Genomic DNA, 21447 nt, shown 5'->3' on the forward strand with positions numbered 1-21447 from the left:
CTCTGTGGAGGTTAAACCTGTCTGTGAAAATGTGAGGTGTGTTTGAAAAATGAGATCAACGTTCCCCGACTTTGTTTCTTTATTTTCAAAGGGACAAATTCACTCAGTAGAGTTCTCACCTTTCATTTAAACTGTTGTAGCGTCTGATGGGTTCACTTCATGGAGCGTTCACAGAAACACAGTCTGAGCAGAGAGCCGTCGGCCATTTTGTCCTGCAAACCAGCTATTTTTAGTCTTAGTCTTTGGATTAAAGGCCTTTTAGTTTCAGTCACAATCTAGTCCAGTGGTCCTCAACCCGTGGCTCTAGAGCAGAGTTACCCAACCCTGGACAACCCAAGAGCCAAAATGTTGAAAAATACCTTAGCAAGAGCCACAATCTAAGAGGCGAAAAGAGGCAAGAATGCGTTAGAGTGGCAATAAAAATCAGTCAAAGGGGGCAAAATGGTCAAAAAGAAAAAAAATGGTGAAAAAGGGAAATAAAATGGAAAAAAAGGGTAAAAAGTAACAAAAATGGAGAGAAAATGAGGCAGAAAGTGACAAAATTTGGGTGAGACGTAACACAACAATGGGTTGCAGGTGGCAAAAATGGTCAAAAAAGTGTCAAAAACATGATAAAAAATGAGTGGAAAGTGACTAAAATGGGCAAAAGGCAGCAAAAGGAGGGAGAATGGGCAAAAAGCAGAAAAGAGCAGCAAAAAGTGGGGAAAATGTGTCATTTAATGGCAAAAGGCAGTTTAAATGGGTGAAAAGTGGCAAAATAAAAAAAATCAAAAAGCAGGATAAAACAGTCAAAAACTGGTGAAAATGTGGAAAAACTTGATCATAGTGGCAAAAATGGCACAAAGAAGTGGAAAAGTAGTCTTACACCAGTAAAACATTTTTAAAAGTGACCAAAAATTGCAAATAAGGGCAATGGAAATGTACAGACTAAGAATAAAGGCTGACACAAACTCATTAATGTGACAGAGTTTCCCTTTTTCTAAGGTTTTCTGATGGAAAAATGTTTCAGATTAATCCATGAAAGAGCCACAAATCATCACAAAAGAGCCACATGTGGCTTTTTATGTATAAATTTGAAATATTATTCCCCAGAAAACACATAAAAGAGGGAAACTTTGACCTCTGAATTATCCAGTTTGTTTCCCACATTTATACATCAGCCTTTAATTGTCACTTAATTGTCAACCTTTATTTGTTGTCTGTATATTTTCATTTCCTTATTTGCAGTTTTTTGCCTCTTTTTTCCCCTTTTTGTCCTACTTTTCCCAAATTGCATTTTTCCCCCTTTTTGCCCCTTTATGCCATTTTAAGGTGCCTGTTGCCCTTACATGTAACTTTCTCCCATTTTCCTCCACCTTTTTGCCAATTTTAGTCACTTTTCACAGTTTATAAAAGTCCGTTTTTACACCGCGGGTCACACCTTCCCATAAACACCTGTTTACTCCACAGTCACACTGATAGTACGGGCTGCCATGTAGACTGAGTCAGGGCCAGTTACGGGGATCTCTGCTTTATTTGGGTTGAGATGCAGTTTTGTGACTCCAGTGAGAATCTGAGGCTGAACGGTCGCAAAGGGAGCTGAAATGGTTGAGGTTATAAAAACACAGCTGTATGAGGCAGAACACCAAGAGGTCCCACATCCTCCTGAGACCTGAGCCTTTGTCAGGACGGCGTTTTTAGTTTCTCTTATTTGGGATAAGTCCTGTCGGATAAGTTAACACACCAGCCTCATCGTTGAACAGGAAGTTCTTGGAAATTTTCCTTTCCGAAACCCAAACAAATTCCTTAAATAAGTTAAAAAGTTACCAAAAAATTCTCTGAAATTTCTTTAAAATAATTTCAACATATCCCATGACAAGTACCCAAATATTTCTTTATATAGTCCTAAAAACTTGTACTGAAACGTCCTCATAGACCAGGGGTCAGCAAGTTCATTTGCACAAGGGCCAGATTTAGTCTTGACAGAGTCTCTGGGGGCCGAACTTCCAAATAAAGAAAAATTAAATCAATATATTGTTACGATTGACATATCATTTTATTAGTATTTGTATTTTCTTTCAAATCACAGGACATTTTTAGGCATTACCAGTGAGATCTGTCCTGATCTACAATGCCGTAGACCACAAGGAGAGACAGGCATGACGACAGAGCTGGCTGGGCTCCTGAACATCCCAGAGAATGGGCCCTCATAATTATGATTTAGCTCCAACATGAACTCACGTTTACATCTCACTACTTCACTGCTTTATTCTGCCATTTCCACAACAATCTGTGCCACTTTTAACCCATTTCTGTCACTTTTTTCTATCTTTAACCCGTTTTCCTGCCTTTTCACAACTTTGCCATTGGCTATTTTTGCACCATTTTGCCACTTTTAACCCATTTTTGGTACTTTTTGCCCTTTTTTTTGCCTCATTAACAGAATATTTTACCACTCTTTAACTCCTTTAAACCATTTCACTTGCCTGTCTTATCCCTCCTCTGTCCATTTTTGCCACTTTTTGTCTATTTTTGCTTCTTTTTATTACTTTTGTCAACACTTTTGCCACTTTTAACCCATGTTTGATATACTTTTTGCCCCTTTTTCCCTTTTGAACTAATCGTTTGCCACATTTTAACCTCTTTTCACCACTTTTACTGCAAGTTTTTGTCGCTTTGTGCCACTCCACAACCCATTTGGATGCTTATCGCCCATTTTCACCACTTTATCTGGCCATTTTTGCCATTTTTAACTCCCTTTTAAAAAAATATTTACTCATAATGGCTGACAAGTGAATTTCTGTAAAAACAGAACAAAACTGTTTGAATATTAATTACTTTTGGGGTGAATTTAACAGCTGCAGACATTTAAAGCCAAAATATGCTCTTAAAACCACAAAGTTTTCTTTTCCAGCTTCTCTGAATTTAATGACCTTCTGGGGGCCGGACAGGAAGCTTTTGGGGGGCCTGATATGGCCCCCGGGTCACCAGTTGATGATCAGTGTCATAAAGCCATGCACATTCATGAAAAATTATAAGCAAATTCTGCCTTAAATTTCTTGGCAAATTCTAAAAATGTTCAAAAACATTCTCCAAAGTTCCATGAAAATGATGGAAACATAAAAAAAAAAAACAGACCTGAAAAATTCCAAGAAAATCCTGAACATTTCAAAGTACAGTCCCCAAACCCAAATTCCTAATCCAGTTCCCTTAAAGTTTGGTAATAAATTTTCCTTTTACCCTGAAAATTAAAAAAAAAACAAAAAAAAAAACAACCATCTGAAATACACAATATCCTCTAAATTTCTTTGATCATTTCCAACTTCCAAGCAAATTCCCTAAAATATCCAAACAGCAAATTATCCCAGTATTTCAAGCAAATACATTATTTTGTACAAATTTCTCTTTAATTCTAAAACCAAAAAATGATGACTATAATGTAGAGAAGCCAAAATGTCCTCATATGTGGACGCAGGGTCTTAGGAGGATATGCAGAGAGAACAGGATGGGGCTGAATCACAGAACAGAAGCCACATTGTCTTAAAATGTCCATTAAAATGTCTGTCAGAGCAGAAGGAGATAAACGGTTTCAGTGGAGGGCCAGAGAGGAAAAATCAAATCCCATGAGGCAGTTCTGGTGCTACTTCTGGGTGTCCTCCTAGCCTTCATGTCCAGAAGACCTCCAGAGGAAGGGGAACTCAGCCAGATGTCCAAACCACTTTGACGGCCCCGTCTACAGAGTGGCCGCCCTGCTCAGACCTCCTTCCAGATGTCTGAGGCCTTCTTCTCAGCTCTCAGGGTCGGCCGTCCCGCAGAGGGAACAGATCAGTTCAGAATTTAACCTGGTGATCCTACGACCGCATGCTGGCTTCCCCACTCTCTCCCCATCCATCCCCTCAAAATCAGCTGAAATCAGATAAATCCTGCTGAGCCCAAGTGGACAAACATCTGTCCCAGCAGGGGATGAAACAAATCCACCAGCTGTACCACAGATCTGAGCACTGATTTATAGCCGTCACTGAAATCTGGCCATCTATCTCCTTCACTCCCACCAAGTTCTTATCCATAGAAGTGAAATGATGTTCATGTGTATTTTGAGGCTTGTGCAGTGGTGTGGTTCATAGGCAGTGTTGCTTTCCTCAGCATCAGAGCTGTCAAGAAGACAGTTTTTCCTTTTCTCTTTTCAGTCAACTTCTGTCCTCTTTGTTTGCATCTTCATTATTTTATTCTTTACATCAAATCCAGCCTGACCTGAGAGAACCTGAGCAGGAACCACAGTTTATAAATCTGCTTCAGTATAATCTGATCGATAAATCCAGGGATCAGGAACCACGTCTCCCAGGTCTGTGGTCCAAGTGGTGGGAATAAATGATCATTTACTCTGCATGATTTACCAACTGTGACACAGTCAGTGTTTAGAGAGATTTAAGGCAGGTCAGTGACCCCACCTCTGTCTCCAGTGATGCGAGCTCAGGGAGCGTTGGTTTGACACCTACGATATTTGATGTGATTGCACTAATGCATTCCTACAGTTAAAAGAAAATCCTGGTGTGATGTGGGAACTTATACAGCTATACTTACGATACGTCCCTCCTTTAAAGTGACTGAGCTAATCCAACAGAGGTCCAGATGGTACGTGCTAGTCTCACAGTTAGTGATTGTAGTATAGAGACACCTGTGTCTGGAAGGACTGGTTCATCAGTACCCCTGACCACCATTACACCATGAAGACAAAAGAACACTCTGAGGAAAGGTCACTGAAAAGTCTAAGTCAGAGGATGGAGACAGAAACATCTCCAAGTCTCTGAACATCCCCCAGAGTTCAGTTAATCCATCATGAAGAAATGAAGGAATATGTCACATGTAAATCTGCCTAGATCAGACCGTCTGAGTGGGCGTGCAAGAAGGAGACTAGTGAGAGAGTCTACCAAGACACCTATGACTACTCTGAAGGAGCTCCAAGCTTCAGCAGCTGAGATGGAGAGACTCTGCAGACAACAACTGTTGGCCGGGTTCTTCACCAGTCAGAGCTTTATGGGAGAGTGGCAAAGAGAAAGACACTGTTGAAGAAAACTCAGATTCAATCTGGACTAGAGTTCACCAGAAGGACTGTGGGAGACTCCATGGTCAAGAGGAAGAAAGGTCTTTGGTCTGATGAGACCAGAATGGAGCTTTGAGACCATCAGACAAGACGCCAAACACTGACATCACCACAAACACACCATCCCCACTGTGGAGCATGCTGGTGGCAGCATCATGCTGTGGGGATGCTTCTCAGCAGCATCATGCTATGGGGATGCTTCCCAGCAGTCAGCCCTTGTCTAATTCATTGGGTCCTATAGTGAGGCATGTCTAGGTGTGTGGTGTGAACGTGAACTACTGTTCATTATAACTACAACCATACATCAACTAAAGAAACTGTTAAGGCCTGAACATACTCGTCCGCACTCATCAGAGCTTCTATAGTCAAGCGCACTGCCGCGTGGTAGTTTCCTCTGAAATTCCCATGAAATCCTACATTTCCCACAATCCTTGCACGTTGTTTACATTTTTCTGCCATGGCGTCCTACACTGATGAAGAGGAAGAGGAGCTGCTCTGCCTGCTGGCTTTGCAAAGCAATAAAATAAGAGACGGTGGTATGTAGGGCCGTTAAGGGGAGTATGCCATGTTGGTGAAGGACATGCGAAGTATTGACGTGGACAAAGAAGTGTGAAATGCAGGTCGGTGTCACATTTAATGGAGTTAATAATTTAACTTAAGTTCGGGAGCAAGGCCGCACCAAAACACGCCCTCAATCACCCGACTAGCCTACTTAAACGCAGCCATCCCTCTCTGTTTGTCTCAGAGTCTTCACAGAGACAGACTCTAAAAAGCTAATTAATTAAAAGAGATCTTACCATGGATCCCGAACTCCGTCTTCACGATTCAGACGAGGACCTGTATGATGATCTGTACCAAACAGAGTATCTCCTACTCATGGAGGAACAGCAGCCCACAGAATCGCAGCCCAACTCAGAACACAGCCATTCAGTGGTCAGCATGCCTCGCCACCTCCACCCAAGATCAACAACATAATACCTCTGACTCCCGTCAGGTATCGACCTCCATCTCCACTCTCAGCACGATAGGGAACAGGAAGACGCCACAGACACAGATGCCGGCTTCCCTCTCACCCTCAACGGTCTCAAGCGCCAGCCGCCAGTCAGGCAGTTCAACACGGCGTTTCCATCACCACGGCAGACTCCCCACGGTCCAGGCGCCTCACATCGGCGCCTGGACCGTCGCTCGCGTCCGTCGAGCACTCAGAGCCAAAGGCTTTCCGTTCCATTGCAACGATAACAAACCAACATTATTCCGGCTATACTCCTCATCCAGCGCTACCACAAAAACAACAGAGGGTCCAGCGCTTCCGGCTTCTCCACCAGAGCCAACCACAGTGATGGACGTCAGGCGTGACGTCACGGAGCTGATACCACAACCACCGCCTCCTCCATCCTCTCCCTCCGCTGGCGGTCAGGTTGTATTACCCCCGTGCCCGCTCCCTATATGTGTGATTTCTCTCAAGCTATCTCAGCTTTCTTCTCATCCCTGTGTTCGCAGGCTGCACAAATTCCCCGGGCACATACCTCCTTTAATCCATCATCCATTTCCTCTACCCTTCCTTCAGCCACTGACAACAATGTGGCCACTGCTCCTCTCTTCGCCATAGCCAACCCCTCTGCAGCTCAAGGGGCTCCACCACAAACCAACCAAATGGGCTGTGCTCAACCTCCTCCGTTTCCTACTGACCTATCCTTTTTACCCTCCCTCCCCCTCCCCACCCTCTCCCCACCCTCTCCCTTCACCAACACCCAAATGTTTTTCTGCCTCCTGCCAATAATTACAGTCTCGCCACAGCAACACCAGCGGTTCAACCAGCCTCATCCATTAACCGCCCCTCTCCTGTCTCACCAGCACTACGTCATCAAACCCTCTCCGGTAACTATGTAGATTTGGCTCAACTCCTCAATCCATCCATTATCGACACAAATCAGCCTAGAGAAGTGCAAACTCAATTCGGCCAACTCAGCTACGCCATCAACTCCCCACTAAATCCAAAGATCTGACACCAACAGAATTCGCCTTTGCATTCTCACTATACCGTGACACCGTTTGCACAGCCTTTCCTTCCCGTAGATCTGAGCTTGATGATTACCTCACCATAGTCCTAGACATGGCTCTCCTATTTGGAGGAACAGGCTTCTATAATTATCACGTACACTTCGCCAACCAAGCTGCCGGCCGCATACAACAACTGTTGTATGCGGCCAACTGTGTTGGCTGGCATAGGAAGAAGCACAGTGTTCTGTTTATTTAGAGGGTACTCTTTGGTAGTTTATTTAGAGGGTACTCTTTGGTAGTTTATTTAGAGGGTACTCTTTGGTAGTTTATTTAGAGGGTACTCTTTGGTAGTTTATTTAGAGGGTACTCTTTGGTTAACTGCCTTCTTAGATGATATCTCCAATCTTCAAACATCTGCAGGGTAAGATCACTTTTAGTGCTGCTGCCCCTGATATGTGGAAGAACTCTCTGGTGTCATCTGGCCTTTGAAAAGCTTTTGTCTGAAGAAAGTGAAGAAATGGGTCTAGACGGGTCTAGAGACCAGCTCTGTGGTCTTTGGCTGTAGACGGGTCTAGAGACCAGCTCTGTGGTCTTTGGCTGTAGACAGTGGATCCATCTTGTCTTGGCTTCCACACTGACGCGGTTCTCCACAGTCTTAGGTCATCGTTTAGAAGAAGCACCATCGAGCTGCCAGAGGATCACCTCCAGATAAAGACACATTGTCTGTTCCTTCAGTGTTTAATCCTGGGGATTCTGATGGAGCCACAACAGTGAAATGTTGGCCAGAATCACTCCTTACATGTCACAAGCAGGAGCTGAGTGGGCCGTGAATTAAATGATCCACAGATGTGAGCAGTAGTGAGGTCAATGACCTGAAATATTCTTAAAAAAATGACATGATGAAAACAACATGTGGGGAATTAAAGGTTCAGCTTTTTTGACGGTGTGTATTTCAGGATTGCAGAATAGAAACCCAGCCTTTGCATGCTGGGTCCGTTGCAAAGGTAGAAAATGTTTCAAGTATTTAAAATTACATGATAAAGTACATGGAGCAATAGCATGCAATGATATCTCAACCAGGAGCGACTTAATACGAGTTTATTTTGAAATGAAAATGTCTTAAGCGAACAGACTCCATCCTGACATCTTTATGATCTTGAAGTGAGGCCAACAGCAGGATAGGATACCCCTCCATGGGGTCTACACTGGTGATGAAAGGTGACCCACACACCAATGAGATGTCTCTGAGGGGGCAATGAAGAGATGTAGGATGGCACAGAGGAGCTGAACCTAGACACTGATGGAGGTAGCTGGGGTGGAGGAGGGCTGCAGTGGTCACACTAAAACAACAGACTGAAGAGAGAACAGACTTTAAAATATGACAGCTGCAGGATGATTGGATCGAGAGATGTTGTGGCTGAAAGGGATTGGCTCAGAGTTGAAGTGAGTAGATGCCCATACCAGCTGATTACCAGAGCAGGGACCGGGAGGCATGCGAGCGAGTCATTACGAATGGATGGGAACGAAAAATTCTTCCTGCTTGAACTTACACTAGGCTTAATTATAATCCATCCATACATTTTCCACAACACTTATCTTGTTTGGGTTGACAGGAGGGCGGAGCCTATCCCAGCTGTCAATCACAGGGCTGACATGTAGAGACAGACAAGCGGCCACACTCACACCTGAGGCCCTGAGCCAGACCTGAGCCTGACCTGAGTCTGACCTGAGCCTGACCTAGACCTGACCTGAGTCTGACCTGAGCCTGACCTGAGCCTGACCTGAGTCTGACCTGAGCCTGACCTGAGCCTGACCTGAGTCTGACCTGAGCCTGACCTAGACCTGACCTGAGTCTGACCTGAGCCTGACCTGAGCCTGACCTGAGTCTGACGTGAGTCTGACCTGAGCCTGACCTAGACCTGACCTGAGTCTGACCTGAGCCTGACCTGAGCCTGACCTGAGCCTGACCTGAGTCTGACCTAGACCTGACCTGAGTCTGACCTGAGCCTGACCTGAGCCTGACCTGAGCCTGACCTGAGTCTGACCTGAGCCTGACCTGAGCCTGACCTGAGTCTGACCTGAGTCTGACCTGAGCCTGACCTGAGTCTGACCTGAGTCTGACCTGAGTCTGACCTGAGCCTGACCTGAGTCTGACCTGAGCCTGACCTGAGTCTGACCTGAGTCTGACCTGAGCCTGACCTGAGTCTGACCTGAGCCTGACCTGAGCCTGACCTGAGCCTGACCTGAGCCTGACCTGAGTCTGACCTGAGTCTGACCTGAGTCTGACCTGAGTCTGACCTGAGTCTGACCTGAGCCTGACCTGAGTCTGACCTAGACCTGACCTGAGTCTGACCTGAGCCTGACCTGAGCCTGACCTGAGCCTGACCTGAGTCTGACCTGAGCCTGACCTGAGCCTGACCTGAGCCTGACCTGAGTCTGACCTAGACCTGACCTGAGTCTGACCTGAGCCTGACCTGAGCCTGACCTGAGCCTGACCTGAGTCTGACCTGAGCCTGACCTGAGTCTGACCTGAGTCTGACCTGAGTCTGACCTGAGCCTGACCTGAGCCTGACCTGAGTCTGACCTGAGTCTGACCTGAGCCTGACCTGAGTCTGACCTGAGTCTGACCTGAGCCTGACCTGAGTCTGACCTGAGCCTGACCTGAGTCTGACCTGAGTCTGACCTGAGTCTGACCTGAGACTGAGCCTGACCTGAGTCTGACCTGAGCTGACCTGACCTGAGTCTGACCTGAGCCTGACCTGAGTCTGACCTGAGCCTGACCTGAGTCTGACCTGACCTGACCTGAGTGACCTGAGCCTGACCTGAGTCTGACCTGAGCCTGACCTGAGTCTGACCTGAGTCTGAATTCATCTGAGTCTGACCTGAGTCTGACCTGAGTCTGACCTGAGCCTGACCTGAGTCTGACCTGAGCCTGACCTGAGTCTGACCTGAGCCTGACCTGAGTCTGACCTGAGCCTGACCTGAGTCTGACCTGAGTCTGACCTGAGCCTGACCTAAGCCTGACCTGAGTCTGACCTGAGTCTGACCTGAGTCTGACCTGGACCTGACCTGACCTTCTTGCTGTGAGGCAGCAGTGCTAACTCCATGTGTGCAGCCCTGCTGTATGCCAGCGTTACTCTCAGAAACATTTACAACCACTATGCGAGCTAAACCCAGAGCAAAGACTGACATTTACAGCGTTTTAACATCTTATTCAAAGAAACTTGTGAGCATTGAACCTGTTCATCGTATTTTTACCTCGTCTGTGTCCTTGTGAGTTAAATCTGATGTTTTTACAGCACCAAAGCACAAAGTGTCACTAAATGCTGTTACACTTAATCACTGAGTTCATGTTCATTCCTTGTTTTATTTTTTATTTTTTCTAGAGACGTTTCTGAATTCATCAGTCAGAGGATCATTTAATTATTTATTTATTTTAACACTTTAGATAGGAAAACCTCATTGAGATTAAAAAAAAAAAAAAACAACAACTTTTGCAGGAAAATCGTGCCAAGAGCAGCACATCTGACAGACAGATTCTGAGTCACAGAGCAGAAGGCCTCAGTCAAAAACATCTACAGCAGGGGTTTCAAAGTGTGTGAGAGTGAGCCCCCCTAAGAAGAACTGATCCATTCGGTGGACCCCCACCCACAAAAAGGATTCACATTGGAAAAGAATAAACAACAGCATTTCAGACATTTATGTCTGATCTTTAACATTCATATATTTTGGATATTTTGGTTTACAAATGTCCTTAAACATCTGCCTTTCCCTCTTATTCAGTTATAATGCCATTAAATCACCCCCCCCCCCCCCTTTTTGGGCCATTTTATAACTTCTTTTTGCCTCTTTTTCCTCATTTTTTCCACTTTTATCCCATTTTTGCCCATTTTTACATTTTTCCCATTTAAACTACCTTTCATCATTAAATACCCCCCCCCCCCCCTTTTTTGCTCATTTTCGCGATGTCTTTTTGCTACTTTTTTTTTTCAAGTTTTACCCCTTTTATCCCATTTTTTGCCCTATTTTTTTTTTTTTACCATTTTTTGCCACTTTTTGTCCATTTAAACTTCCCTTTGCCATTACATACCACTTGTTTCCTCTTTTTTGCCTATTTTTGCCACTTTTGACTGCATTTTGCCCAATTTAGTCACTTTCCATTCATTTTTTGGTCACTTCTCACCCATTTCTGACACTTTCTGACCATTTTTCCACTTTTTCTCCCCATTTTCGCCCCTCTTCACCCATTTTTTGCTGCTTTTTGACCATTTTTGCCACCTTTAACCTACTTTTATTGCTACTTCAAGCTGTTTTTGCCTCTTTTGACCTCTTAGATTGTGGCTTTTGCAAAGGTATTTTCAATAATGTGTCTCTTTGGTTGAGTAACACTGCTCTATAGCATAGTCCCTATAGTAACTCTAAGTTTATCCATTTTGCTCCATGCACAGCAGAGGTTAGCAAAGCAAACCACTTTTTTTCTGGTTTCTGGTTCCGCGCCTCCCCTGAAGCTCTGTGGCGCCCCCCAGAGGAGGCCCGCCTCACTCTTTGAAAACCCCTGATCTACGGCATCTTCCTCCAAAGCCTTGGGTCTACTTTTAAAAAAGATTTAAAGAGACCAGCTCCTCAAGTCATAAGGTCTCCTGGAGCAGATTCCTGCAGCTCCTTTAACCCGTCTTTAGACGGACTTTGAGGAGAGCAAAAGTGAATTTTGTGACTGAGACAGTGAGCGAAGACTGGAGCCTCCAACCTGACCTTTAACCTGAGTAAAAACACAGGTATGATGGAAGCAGGCCAAGTAAAGCTTTAGCCAATGACGGTCAATCAGCTCGATCGTACAGAAGGCAATGATGAGTTAAGGACTTCAGATCAGGTCTCCCTTGAGAAAGAGATCACTGATCTAAATGGGACTACCCGGGTTAACCCTCAGGCATCTCTTTAATTTACTCCCCTTTAAACCCTTTCAGGACAAAAATGTCCTCTTCCAAAAAACTGCTGTAAAAACAGATTCTTTTTTTTCTGCTTTTTTTTTTTGCATAAATCTCTTCAACAACTTCAGCTGTGCTCGAAACCACCAAACATTCAATCATTTTGAGGATTTTAACCCTTTAAATGCCGGTTTGATTACTTAAAGATCAAAAAATGTGCTTTGAATGGGAGTCAACAGGACGTTTTTGTCCACAAGTGACTCGAAATTTTAAATCAGATGTTACACAAAAACTTAAAATGCATCAAAGTCAAAAATCAACTGTTTTGATTAGAATTGAAGTTGATCAAAAGATTTGACCAAAAAAAGCAGCAAATAATATGAATGTATACTATTTTTATTTTCGTTTTTGGAAGTGGATGTCGTTGTCCTTAATGACTCCAAAGCCTAGTAAATTATAAATTAGTGCTTCACAAAAACTCAAAATGCATCCAAGTCCTTATTTGGGCTAATCACTGACATGTCCAAGCTGGATTTAGTTATAATGCCCCAGCCATCCAACATTTGGTTTAAGAGAGATTTAACTTTTTTTTTTTTTCATAAAAATCAACATTTACTTTAAGTAGTCAAACTGACATTTAAAGGGTTAAAATCCTCAAAATGATTGAATGTTTGGTAGTTTTGAGCTCAGCTGAAGTTGTTTGAGAGATTTATGCAAAAAAAGCAGAAAAATATGAATCTGTTAGTTTTTAGGGGAGTAAATGTGTTTCACATGGTTCTCCTGAACTATTAGAGCAACTGAAATTTGAATTCAAAAATTTTCCTAGAAAGAAACTTTGTTGTAAAAAATGAAACCATATGCACTAACACAGAGAGTGGTGAGCAGAGAAACAGGAAACTTTTGCCCAAATGGACAAAATGTCCCAGTGATGCCTGGGGGTTAAATAAAAGTTAAATAAATAAAAAATAAAAGATCTGTTATAAACCTCAGCATCCTGTGGTTAAAGTGTCTAAAGATTTCAGGCAGAGAGAGGACGGATGCAGAACATCAGTCAGAGGCAGTGACACACCTTTCTCTTTGCATCAACAGAAAATCAGACTTATTTCTGAAATAAAATCTCAGCAGCAGCTTTAACTTCTGTAAAAGTAGCTCAATATGAAATTTAGAAATCAGAGACTCTGCAGTCAGGAGACAAGCCAACAAACACAAGCTGGGTAAGCTCACCTGCACGCTGCTGTCGTCAGGGCCTCCGGCCTAGTTCGTTGTTGAAGCGTTGCGTGGTTCGGCGAGCCCAAGCGTTCTTTCAGTTCAGTTTTAGTTCTGCTGGGCTGTAACTCAAAAACAATAACAGGTTTCACTGAAGTCCGTGGGGTTTGGGTTGCTGTAGAGTCCGAGAAGGCGTCTTCTCCTCTCAGTGGCAGCGTTTCCCGCTACCTGAGTCTTGTGACGTCATTTAAAGCTCACACAGTCGCAGATATGCGCCCACTGCTGTCATGGTGCATTCAAGACTGTTGGACATTGCAGCACAGCTTAACCCATTGTTTATTTCCCACATGAAAACCAGTCCAACACAGTCTACAAAGAAAACAAAAGGAAAGGAAGAGGGACTCTATCATGCTTATTCCTGACACACTGGAACCTTCTGACCCATACTGTCGATATAAAAGTAAATAATAGACTGTTAGACAACTACTAATCTGTAGATTTTTCACAGGCAGCAAACAAGCACACTCTTAGATTTCAGATTTATTTATTGTCATTCTAAGTCATGATGCACATGAGGAGGAACCAAACAGTTTCTGAGGCCCGGTTGTCAGCATCAGCGTAACTACGATTAAAAACTAGGTAACAAATTAAAATGCAATAAAAGAAAGAAAAAAAGAAGTACAAATACCCCATTTTTTGTAAATAACAGGCAATATTCCCATTTGCATGAACCCACGCCTTATTTTAGCATCAAATTTAGCAGAAATCAGCCAACATTGCTGTATAACTCCCAGCTGTAAGTATTTAGAATGAGGGGTGTTAGCCAAGGGTGAGGGAGGGGACCGTCCATGTCAGAGGTATTTAGAGATATTATTTACCTAAATGTTCTAGAGCAGTGGTTCTCAACTGGTGGGTCGGGACCCAAAACTGTATAGAAGCCCAAAGTGGGCATACAGTAATTTCATACATGTATTTTCTTGTAGGTTTTCTTGTGATTACTGGGTAAATTCAGTATTTTTCTCAAGGTTACCTATTTACCTGGTCAGCCAAGATAAAAAGGAAATTCTCTGAGAAATTACCAAACTTGCATGCTTTCTCATAAAAAGGGAGTAAAATAAGATGTATGCATTCAAGTCCCTCTGTTATGTGCTTTTCTAATGTTTTTTTGTCCTGTCTCTTTGTTTAATAAGTTTTTTATGCAGAGTCCAAACATCAGCATTTTTTGGAGTGTTCTTATGTCTTCAAGGTGTAATAGTAGCCAAGAATAATAACCAATATTCCTAAAATAGATGAAATTATCTTTTTTTTTATTTGGGTAGTGATTCCTCTTAAGGACGGGGGGTGGTCCTGATTCCTGACCAGCTGAAAACCACTATTCTAGAGAACACAAAGGCTAACTGTCCTCGTCTGACCACTCCTCTCTTCGCTGTCTTCCCCCCTCCCTCTCTCTCCCTGTCCAGGTTGTTCGAGTACCGTGGCAGAGTGTCTCCGGTCCCACGGGTGGTGCCTGTCAAACGCCCTCGGGTGGCGGTGCCTTTGGTACGACGGGTCAAATCTCTCCCCGTCAAACTTCTGGCACGCAACGCCTCCGTCCTCCCCACCACCAACGGCAACAAACAGAGATGTGAGTGGAACTTCATCCGTGCCTCTAGTCTGAGGGATTTGGGTTTCTAGAGGCGTTAAAGTAAATCAGAATCATCATCCTGTCAGTGGAGGTCCAGAAATCAGATAAAAAACGTCTCATTAAACTGTCAGGCCCTGACTTTACATCCCTCATCTCTCTCTCATCTATGATTTCTTCTTTTTATGCTGCTAACGCAGACAACCCCCCCATGGTGACCCTTTTTATCCATCTTTCTTGTTTCATATGTCAGTGAAGAGTTCAAGCATCAGGGTGCCTGTTGTCACTTTATTTTGTGGTGCACTGGTTAAAACCTCATCCCACATCAGGTCCAGACCGCAGATCTGAGGAGAGATGCAGATGCTGTGACCTGAGCCAGTCTGTCCTGATAACTTATCGTTTTCTGCAGAATTTCCCTGAATGTGGTTCTGTGCAGAGCTCACACAGCTTTCCACATCACTGATTATGAGTGTCTCTCTGTGTTGTCATCAAAGCTGCTTTTATTTCATTTCAAAGTTAAAATATCAGCCACCATACTCAGTGTGTAGCTACAGGCTCTGCCAATGTGAAGTCATGTGTGATCATGGTGAACAGTCCTCAAACTGCAAGCAATATTATTATTATTAACAATATTATTTCAGTTCCAGAGCTGAAAATATAGTTTCACATTAGAGACTAAAGCACGGATCAGACGGACCCCGAGGTCTGGCTTTGATCAGTGGGACGCTGTTATCTAAAAACACGTCATGTGAGTGAACCATGCTGACATTTAAATCTTGATTACTCTATCTCTTACTGTAGGATCCTGACAGCATTAGAGCAAAGGAGGGCAGAGCAATGCAACGTGACGCAATGCAACTTTAAGCAATGCAACGTGAGGAAATGCTACAAGATGCAATGCAATGTGATGCAATGCAACGTGAGGAAAGGCAATGTGTGTGCATACAAGTGTGCTCAGGCTCAGAATGAAGCTATTGATGTGGATGTAAATCAGCTGGAGAGAGAATGGAGGGGCAGTCACACAGAAAAAGCAGTCATGTTGAGTGTGAGAACGCCCTTACACTAAATCAACAATTATGCATCTTTTTTGCAGGGAACACTAATAATTACAGCACAGCGTTGACTCTCCTCAGACACAAACAGTGATTTATCTGAGCTAGATTCTGCATCTGGAAAGATTCTGGATCTCTGAAGAGACAAGAAAGTAAAAAAATGGAAATAATTAAAATGTAGAAACGGGTCTCACTGGTGGGATGTGTTTTTGATTATTTTGTAGATTTTCTGCATCACATAGCGGAGCAGCAACAGGTTACTGTGGGATTAACTGCAACTTCAACTTGTCACCACATGGAAATCCTGAAAATCCTGCATTGAGATGCCCTGAAAAACTAAACAACAGCAATGATGGTTTAATAATGCACTGAAAAAAATGATTCTAGGCCTTAGTCATAGTTAAGCTTAATTTTGGGGCAAAGTTTAAGTAAATTATATAAAATCACATTATTTAACCATTATAGCTTAACAATATGTAAATATGCGTCATATAAACTCAAATTTAAAAACTGAGTCAAGTAAACTCTGTGTGGTCAGATGGGTTTGCTCTAACTTTCTCTGAAAAGGGGCGGGGCACAGGTGTGATGGCACAGGTAGCGTCACGGCTGGGCTGATGCGTTTCAACGCAGTGAAACAACTCATAAAGTTTTGAAGTCAGTGTTGAGGTTTGGTTGGAAAGGGCGATAAAGTTTCAGTAATCATGTGGAAGTCTTGCCTGAGTTATTATGAGACAAAAATAAGCAGAAATAAATTTATTTTACACCGAGATCCCCGAACATAGCCCAGGTTGTAAGGTGCCAGCGGGCAGCAGGTCCATAATGTCAAATACATTTATTTTATTCTACTTTTCTTTCAACCTTTATTTAACCAGGAGAAAAATTAATTGAGATTAAAAATCCCTTTTTCAGGAGAGTGTTGGCTAAGATAGGCAGCAGCACGGTCACATAAGGCAGCTACAGATGATGTTATCTAATAGTCACACACACCGATGTAAATATTCAGCCCAATCCACTTAAAAAACTTTGTGTCAATTATTTTGTAGATTATCCAGATTAATGTTCATAAAAACTACTACTCTGTTTTAGTTCAAGAACAAAAAATGAACCTACATTTTCAAGTTGATTCAACAAGACAGATCTTTGTTTAACTTCATGTTTTTAACTCAGCCTGTAAAAATGACTCATGCTTTCAATGCAGCTAAACACAATAAAATGAATAATATCATTTATGATTCCCTCTCACTAGTGGTATAGAAACACATGTGACAGCGCTGGCTAAGGCAGCATCTGGTTCCACATCTTCTTGATTTTCCCTCATCAATGAAACGGTTGATGTTTGACTGCAGGTATAGGTCAGGCAGTCAGAGTCATTCTCAGGAAGTCTTCTTTTCACTCGTGGTACAGACGTGTCGACCATCAAGTCAACAATAATCCATCAGAAAGGTGAACAAAGGAATCCCAGCATTCAACATCTAAACTCACCTGATCACATCTAAACAGAGATAAACACAGAAACACTCTGCCCCAGGGCATCATGGGAAAATTCTGCCTACATATCCCCAGATTTGTTTCCCACCAATCAGATCTCTCATCACTGCCATGTCTTCAGTTAGCAGTTCATCTGTTCCTGATTGTTAGAAAAGACATTTATCACTCATCTGAAATACCCACAATGCATCATAGGGGGCGCTTATTCATGGATAATGTAGTTTTTTCTGTAGTTTAGAAACACAGAATGAAACTGAGCAAAGGTAAAAAAGTCAGGCTGAGTTATGTGGATAAACTTTGGCTTACAGGACCTAAATTATTCTAGTTTAGGACAAAAATCATAGTTTCTTTTATTTTTAACCCTTTAAAACCTACCATTGTGCAAGTCTGCCAGGACATATTCTTACATTTTTACATACTGTAGTGCCATTTTGGGGAGTTTTTTTTTTTTTTTTTTTTTTTTTTTTTTGCTTTACATCAGTATAACCCTCACATCCCAAGTTTTAATAATATGTAATGACTCATGTCTTAACTGCTACAATAAATTGCTTAAAAGTGCAATAATCCTAAAAAAAAAAAAAAGGAAATTGTTTTTGTTTTTTTCACATATATTTTAAAATACAGAAATTACACAGCTGTATCCCTCAAATTTGTAAATGTAGAAAGTTGCACAATATCCTTTGGAACCACAGGAAATTTATTTGGAGTCTTTACATAACTTTTTTTTTTCTTTTTTTGGAGATGTAGTCAGTTTTGTAACCTGTAAAAAACTGAGCCACATGAGTAGTTGGACTCTTCATCCAACGCTGTAATTAGTTCCAGCGGTTTTTGTGAATCCATAACTACATATGTGTGGAAGCGTGTCAGAGGTGTGTGTGATGGATGTCTGGTGTGTGTGGGGTGTGTGGGGTGTGTGTCTGAGTGTTTTTGTTAAAAAGTAGGGCTGAAACGAGAGTGAGGGCGAGTACGTGTGCAGGCTAAGTTCTTCAATGTATTCTGCAGAAAAAAAATACAACTCCCTGGAAAATACGCCACTTCCTGTTGTTGGGGTGGGGAGCCTATGAGGTAGGGACACTTAAGAATCATGTGACAGGTCACGCCCACAACGTGATGATGCTGCAGTGCTGCAAATACTCGTGGTCTCGTTTATAAAGATTTTTGTTATGTGTGCTTTATTGTGTATTTTAACAAACCCATCACTGCAAGAAAAAGCGCTCTGAAACATGGTGAATGTGTGAAATGATCCGGTTTCAAATCTACCGCCAATCAAAAATGAACATGCTAATCGTAGTGCTGGCGCTACGCTGGGTTCTAGAGGGTTAACAAAAGAAACAAAATTAGACTTACTTATGTCAAGATAGAAACTTGGATTTTTATTGTTTATATTGAAGATTAATTAAGTTGAATTTACTTTTGCCTGATTCACTTTCTCAGTGCAGTGGTGCAGTGGTTGGTGCTGCCACTCAACAAGAAGGTTTTGGGTTTGATTCCCACTCAGGAAGATAAATCTTTATTAATGTGTATTTAATTTAACAAATAAAGTTTATATGAAGGATCAACTTTAGTTTACATTTAGTAACTAAATCAACACTTCACCTTTATGCTCAAGTTTGCATAACTCTAATTCAACGAAATATGACCTCAGTGACTTCATTATTTCACACTCTCTCAACAAGGTGTTAAGCATTACTTTAATAAAGTCACGTCGTAAAAATCCATAAATTTTACATGTAATTTAATCACTTAAAGATAGGATGAGATATTCCTTTTATTACTCCTGCAAGGGGAAATTCCAAAGTCCAGGTTTTTGGTTAGTTATTATTTCCAGTGTGTTCACTGGTTCCATAACGTCTGCAGATACTGGAACCACATCTCCACAGGCTGTGGGAAGGAGTGAAACCAGCATAATTAACAACTGAGACAAAAAGCATGGATCCTTAAATGGAGAAAAACATTTTTCTCAAAATCCCGATTCACACCAGAAATTTTGCGATCATTTCAAACAAGCATAAACTGTGGAACAATTTTTCTCTCCAACATGAAATTGGAACCAGACCCGGGGAAGTCGTTGTGAATTTGAGCTCTGACAGGTGCAGAGGGAATTTCTGCCTCTAACGCTTTGACAACTATGGTGTCTAAAGAAATTTCAACATATTTGGTCAATTTAAGGAACTTATCCTCAATTATCCACAATCATTCCCTGGAAGACTCTCTGCTCTGATCCTGCACCCCTGTAGGGCGACTGATGGAGGTCAGAGGTCAGCAGAGGAACAGCTGGCAGAGATTCAGCAAGAGCTCTGACACTTCTGACCACGCTGTGTTTGTGTCCATTAAACCTCTGAGAATGAGTCAGATCTGAGAGTAAAGGGTTAAATACGCCTCTGAAGCTGGCTACACCCTGACAGCAGGGTTAGGATGAGGCCTACAGCAGCTTTACTCCATTTAAACCCTTCACATACAGGTCCATGCAGAAATTAGAGCACAGGAGTACAGGTGAGATCAAGCCTACCTGTCAGAAGAACACTTTAATCCTGTCACATCATGATCTACTTTGATTCTCAGAGCTTTTTCAGGAGGAATGTTGCCTGTTCTCTATATGGAGCAGATGAGAGCGTGCAATCACAGGAGGGAGGTTTCACCAACCATCTTGGGCATCTCAGCCTGGATTTCCCACACGGCTGGCCTTCAGCTTATTCGCTGCCTGTTGAGTCTGCTTGACAGTTGGTCAGTGGGTGGGTCACAGCCTACATATGGGTCCACACAGACCGCATCTTACAGCCCACGACAGGGAGGATCTGCCCCGGACAACTCCTCAAAGCAGCCGGACCATGGCTCCTTGATGTTGGGGCTTACCTACAGTCTGCTCACAAACACCAGTACAACTCCTCCCACGTGAAACCTACCTGATCCACGTTAAACCTACCTGATCCACATTAAACCTACCTGATCCACGTTAAACCTACCTGATCCACATTAAACCTACCTGATCCACGTTAAACCTACCTGATCCACGTTAAACCTACCTGATCCACGTTAAACCTACCTGATCCACGTTAAACCTACCTGATCCACGTTAAACCTACCTGATCCCCGTTAAACCTACCTGATCTGTGTTAAACCTACCTGATCCACGTTAAACCTACCTGATCCACATTAAACCTACCTGATCCACGTTAAACCTACCTGATCCACGTTAAACCTACCTGATCCACGTTAAACCTACCTGATCCACGTTAAACCTACCTGATCCACATTAAACCTACCTGATCCACGTTAAACCTACCTGATCCCCGTTAAACCTACCTGATCTGTGTTAAACCTACCTGATCCACGTTAAACCTACCTGATCCCCGTTAAACCTACCTGATCCACGTTAAACCTACCTGATCCACGTTAAACCTACCTGATCTGTGTTAAACCTACCTGATCCACGTTAAACCTACCTGATCCACGTTAAACCTACCTGATCCACATTAAACCTACCTGATCCACGTTAAACCTACCTGATCCACATTAAACCTACCTGATCCACGTTAAACCTACCTGATCCACGTTAAACCTACCTGATCCACATTAAACCTACCTGATCCACGTTAAACCTACCTGATCCACGTTAAACCTACCTGATCCACATTAAACCTACCTGATCCACGTTAAACCTACCTGATCCACGTTAAACCTACCTGATCCACGTTAAACCTACCTGATCCACATTAAACCTACCTGATCCACGTTAAACCTAGCTGATCCACATTAAACCTACCTGATCCACGTTAAACCTAGCTGATCCACATTAAACCTACCTGATCCCCGTTAAACCTACCTGATCTGTGTTAAACCTACCTGATCCACGTTAAACCTACCTGATCTGTGTTAAACCTACCTGATCCACATTAAACCTACCTGATCCACGTTAAACCTACCTGATCCCCGTTAAACCTACCTGATCTGTGTTAAACCTACCTGATCCACGTTAAACCTACCTGATCCCCGTTAAACCTACCTGATCTGTGTTAAACCTACCTGATCCACGTTAAACCTACCTGATCTGTGTTAAACCTACCTGATCCACGT

General features: G+C 42.8%; 1 protein-coding gene across 1 annotated transcript in view; it reads left to right on the top strand.

Moving 5' to 3' along the window:
• Window positions 1-21447, top strand: part of raly (RALY heterogeneous nuclear ribonucleoprotein) — a 66871-nt gene that overhangs the window by 28212 nt on the left and 17212 nt on the right. Inside the window, exon 4 of the mRNA XM_041783637.1 lies at window positions 14673-14836. Coding sequence (XP_041639571.1) covers window positions 14673-14836 — 164 coding nt within the window. The remainder of the gene's footprint in view (window positions 1-14672; window positions 14837-21447) is intronic.

This window comes from Cheilinus undulatus, linkage group 3 (assembly GCF_018320785.1).
Source record: "Cheilinus undulatus linkage group 3, ASM1832078v1, whole genome shotgun sequence".
Lineage (NCBI taxonomy): Eukaryota > Metazoa > Chordata > Actinopteri > Labriformes > Labridae > Cheilinus > Cheilinus undulatus.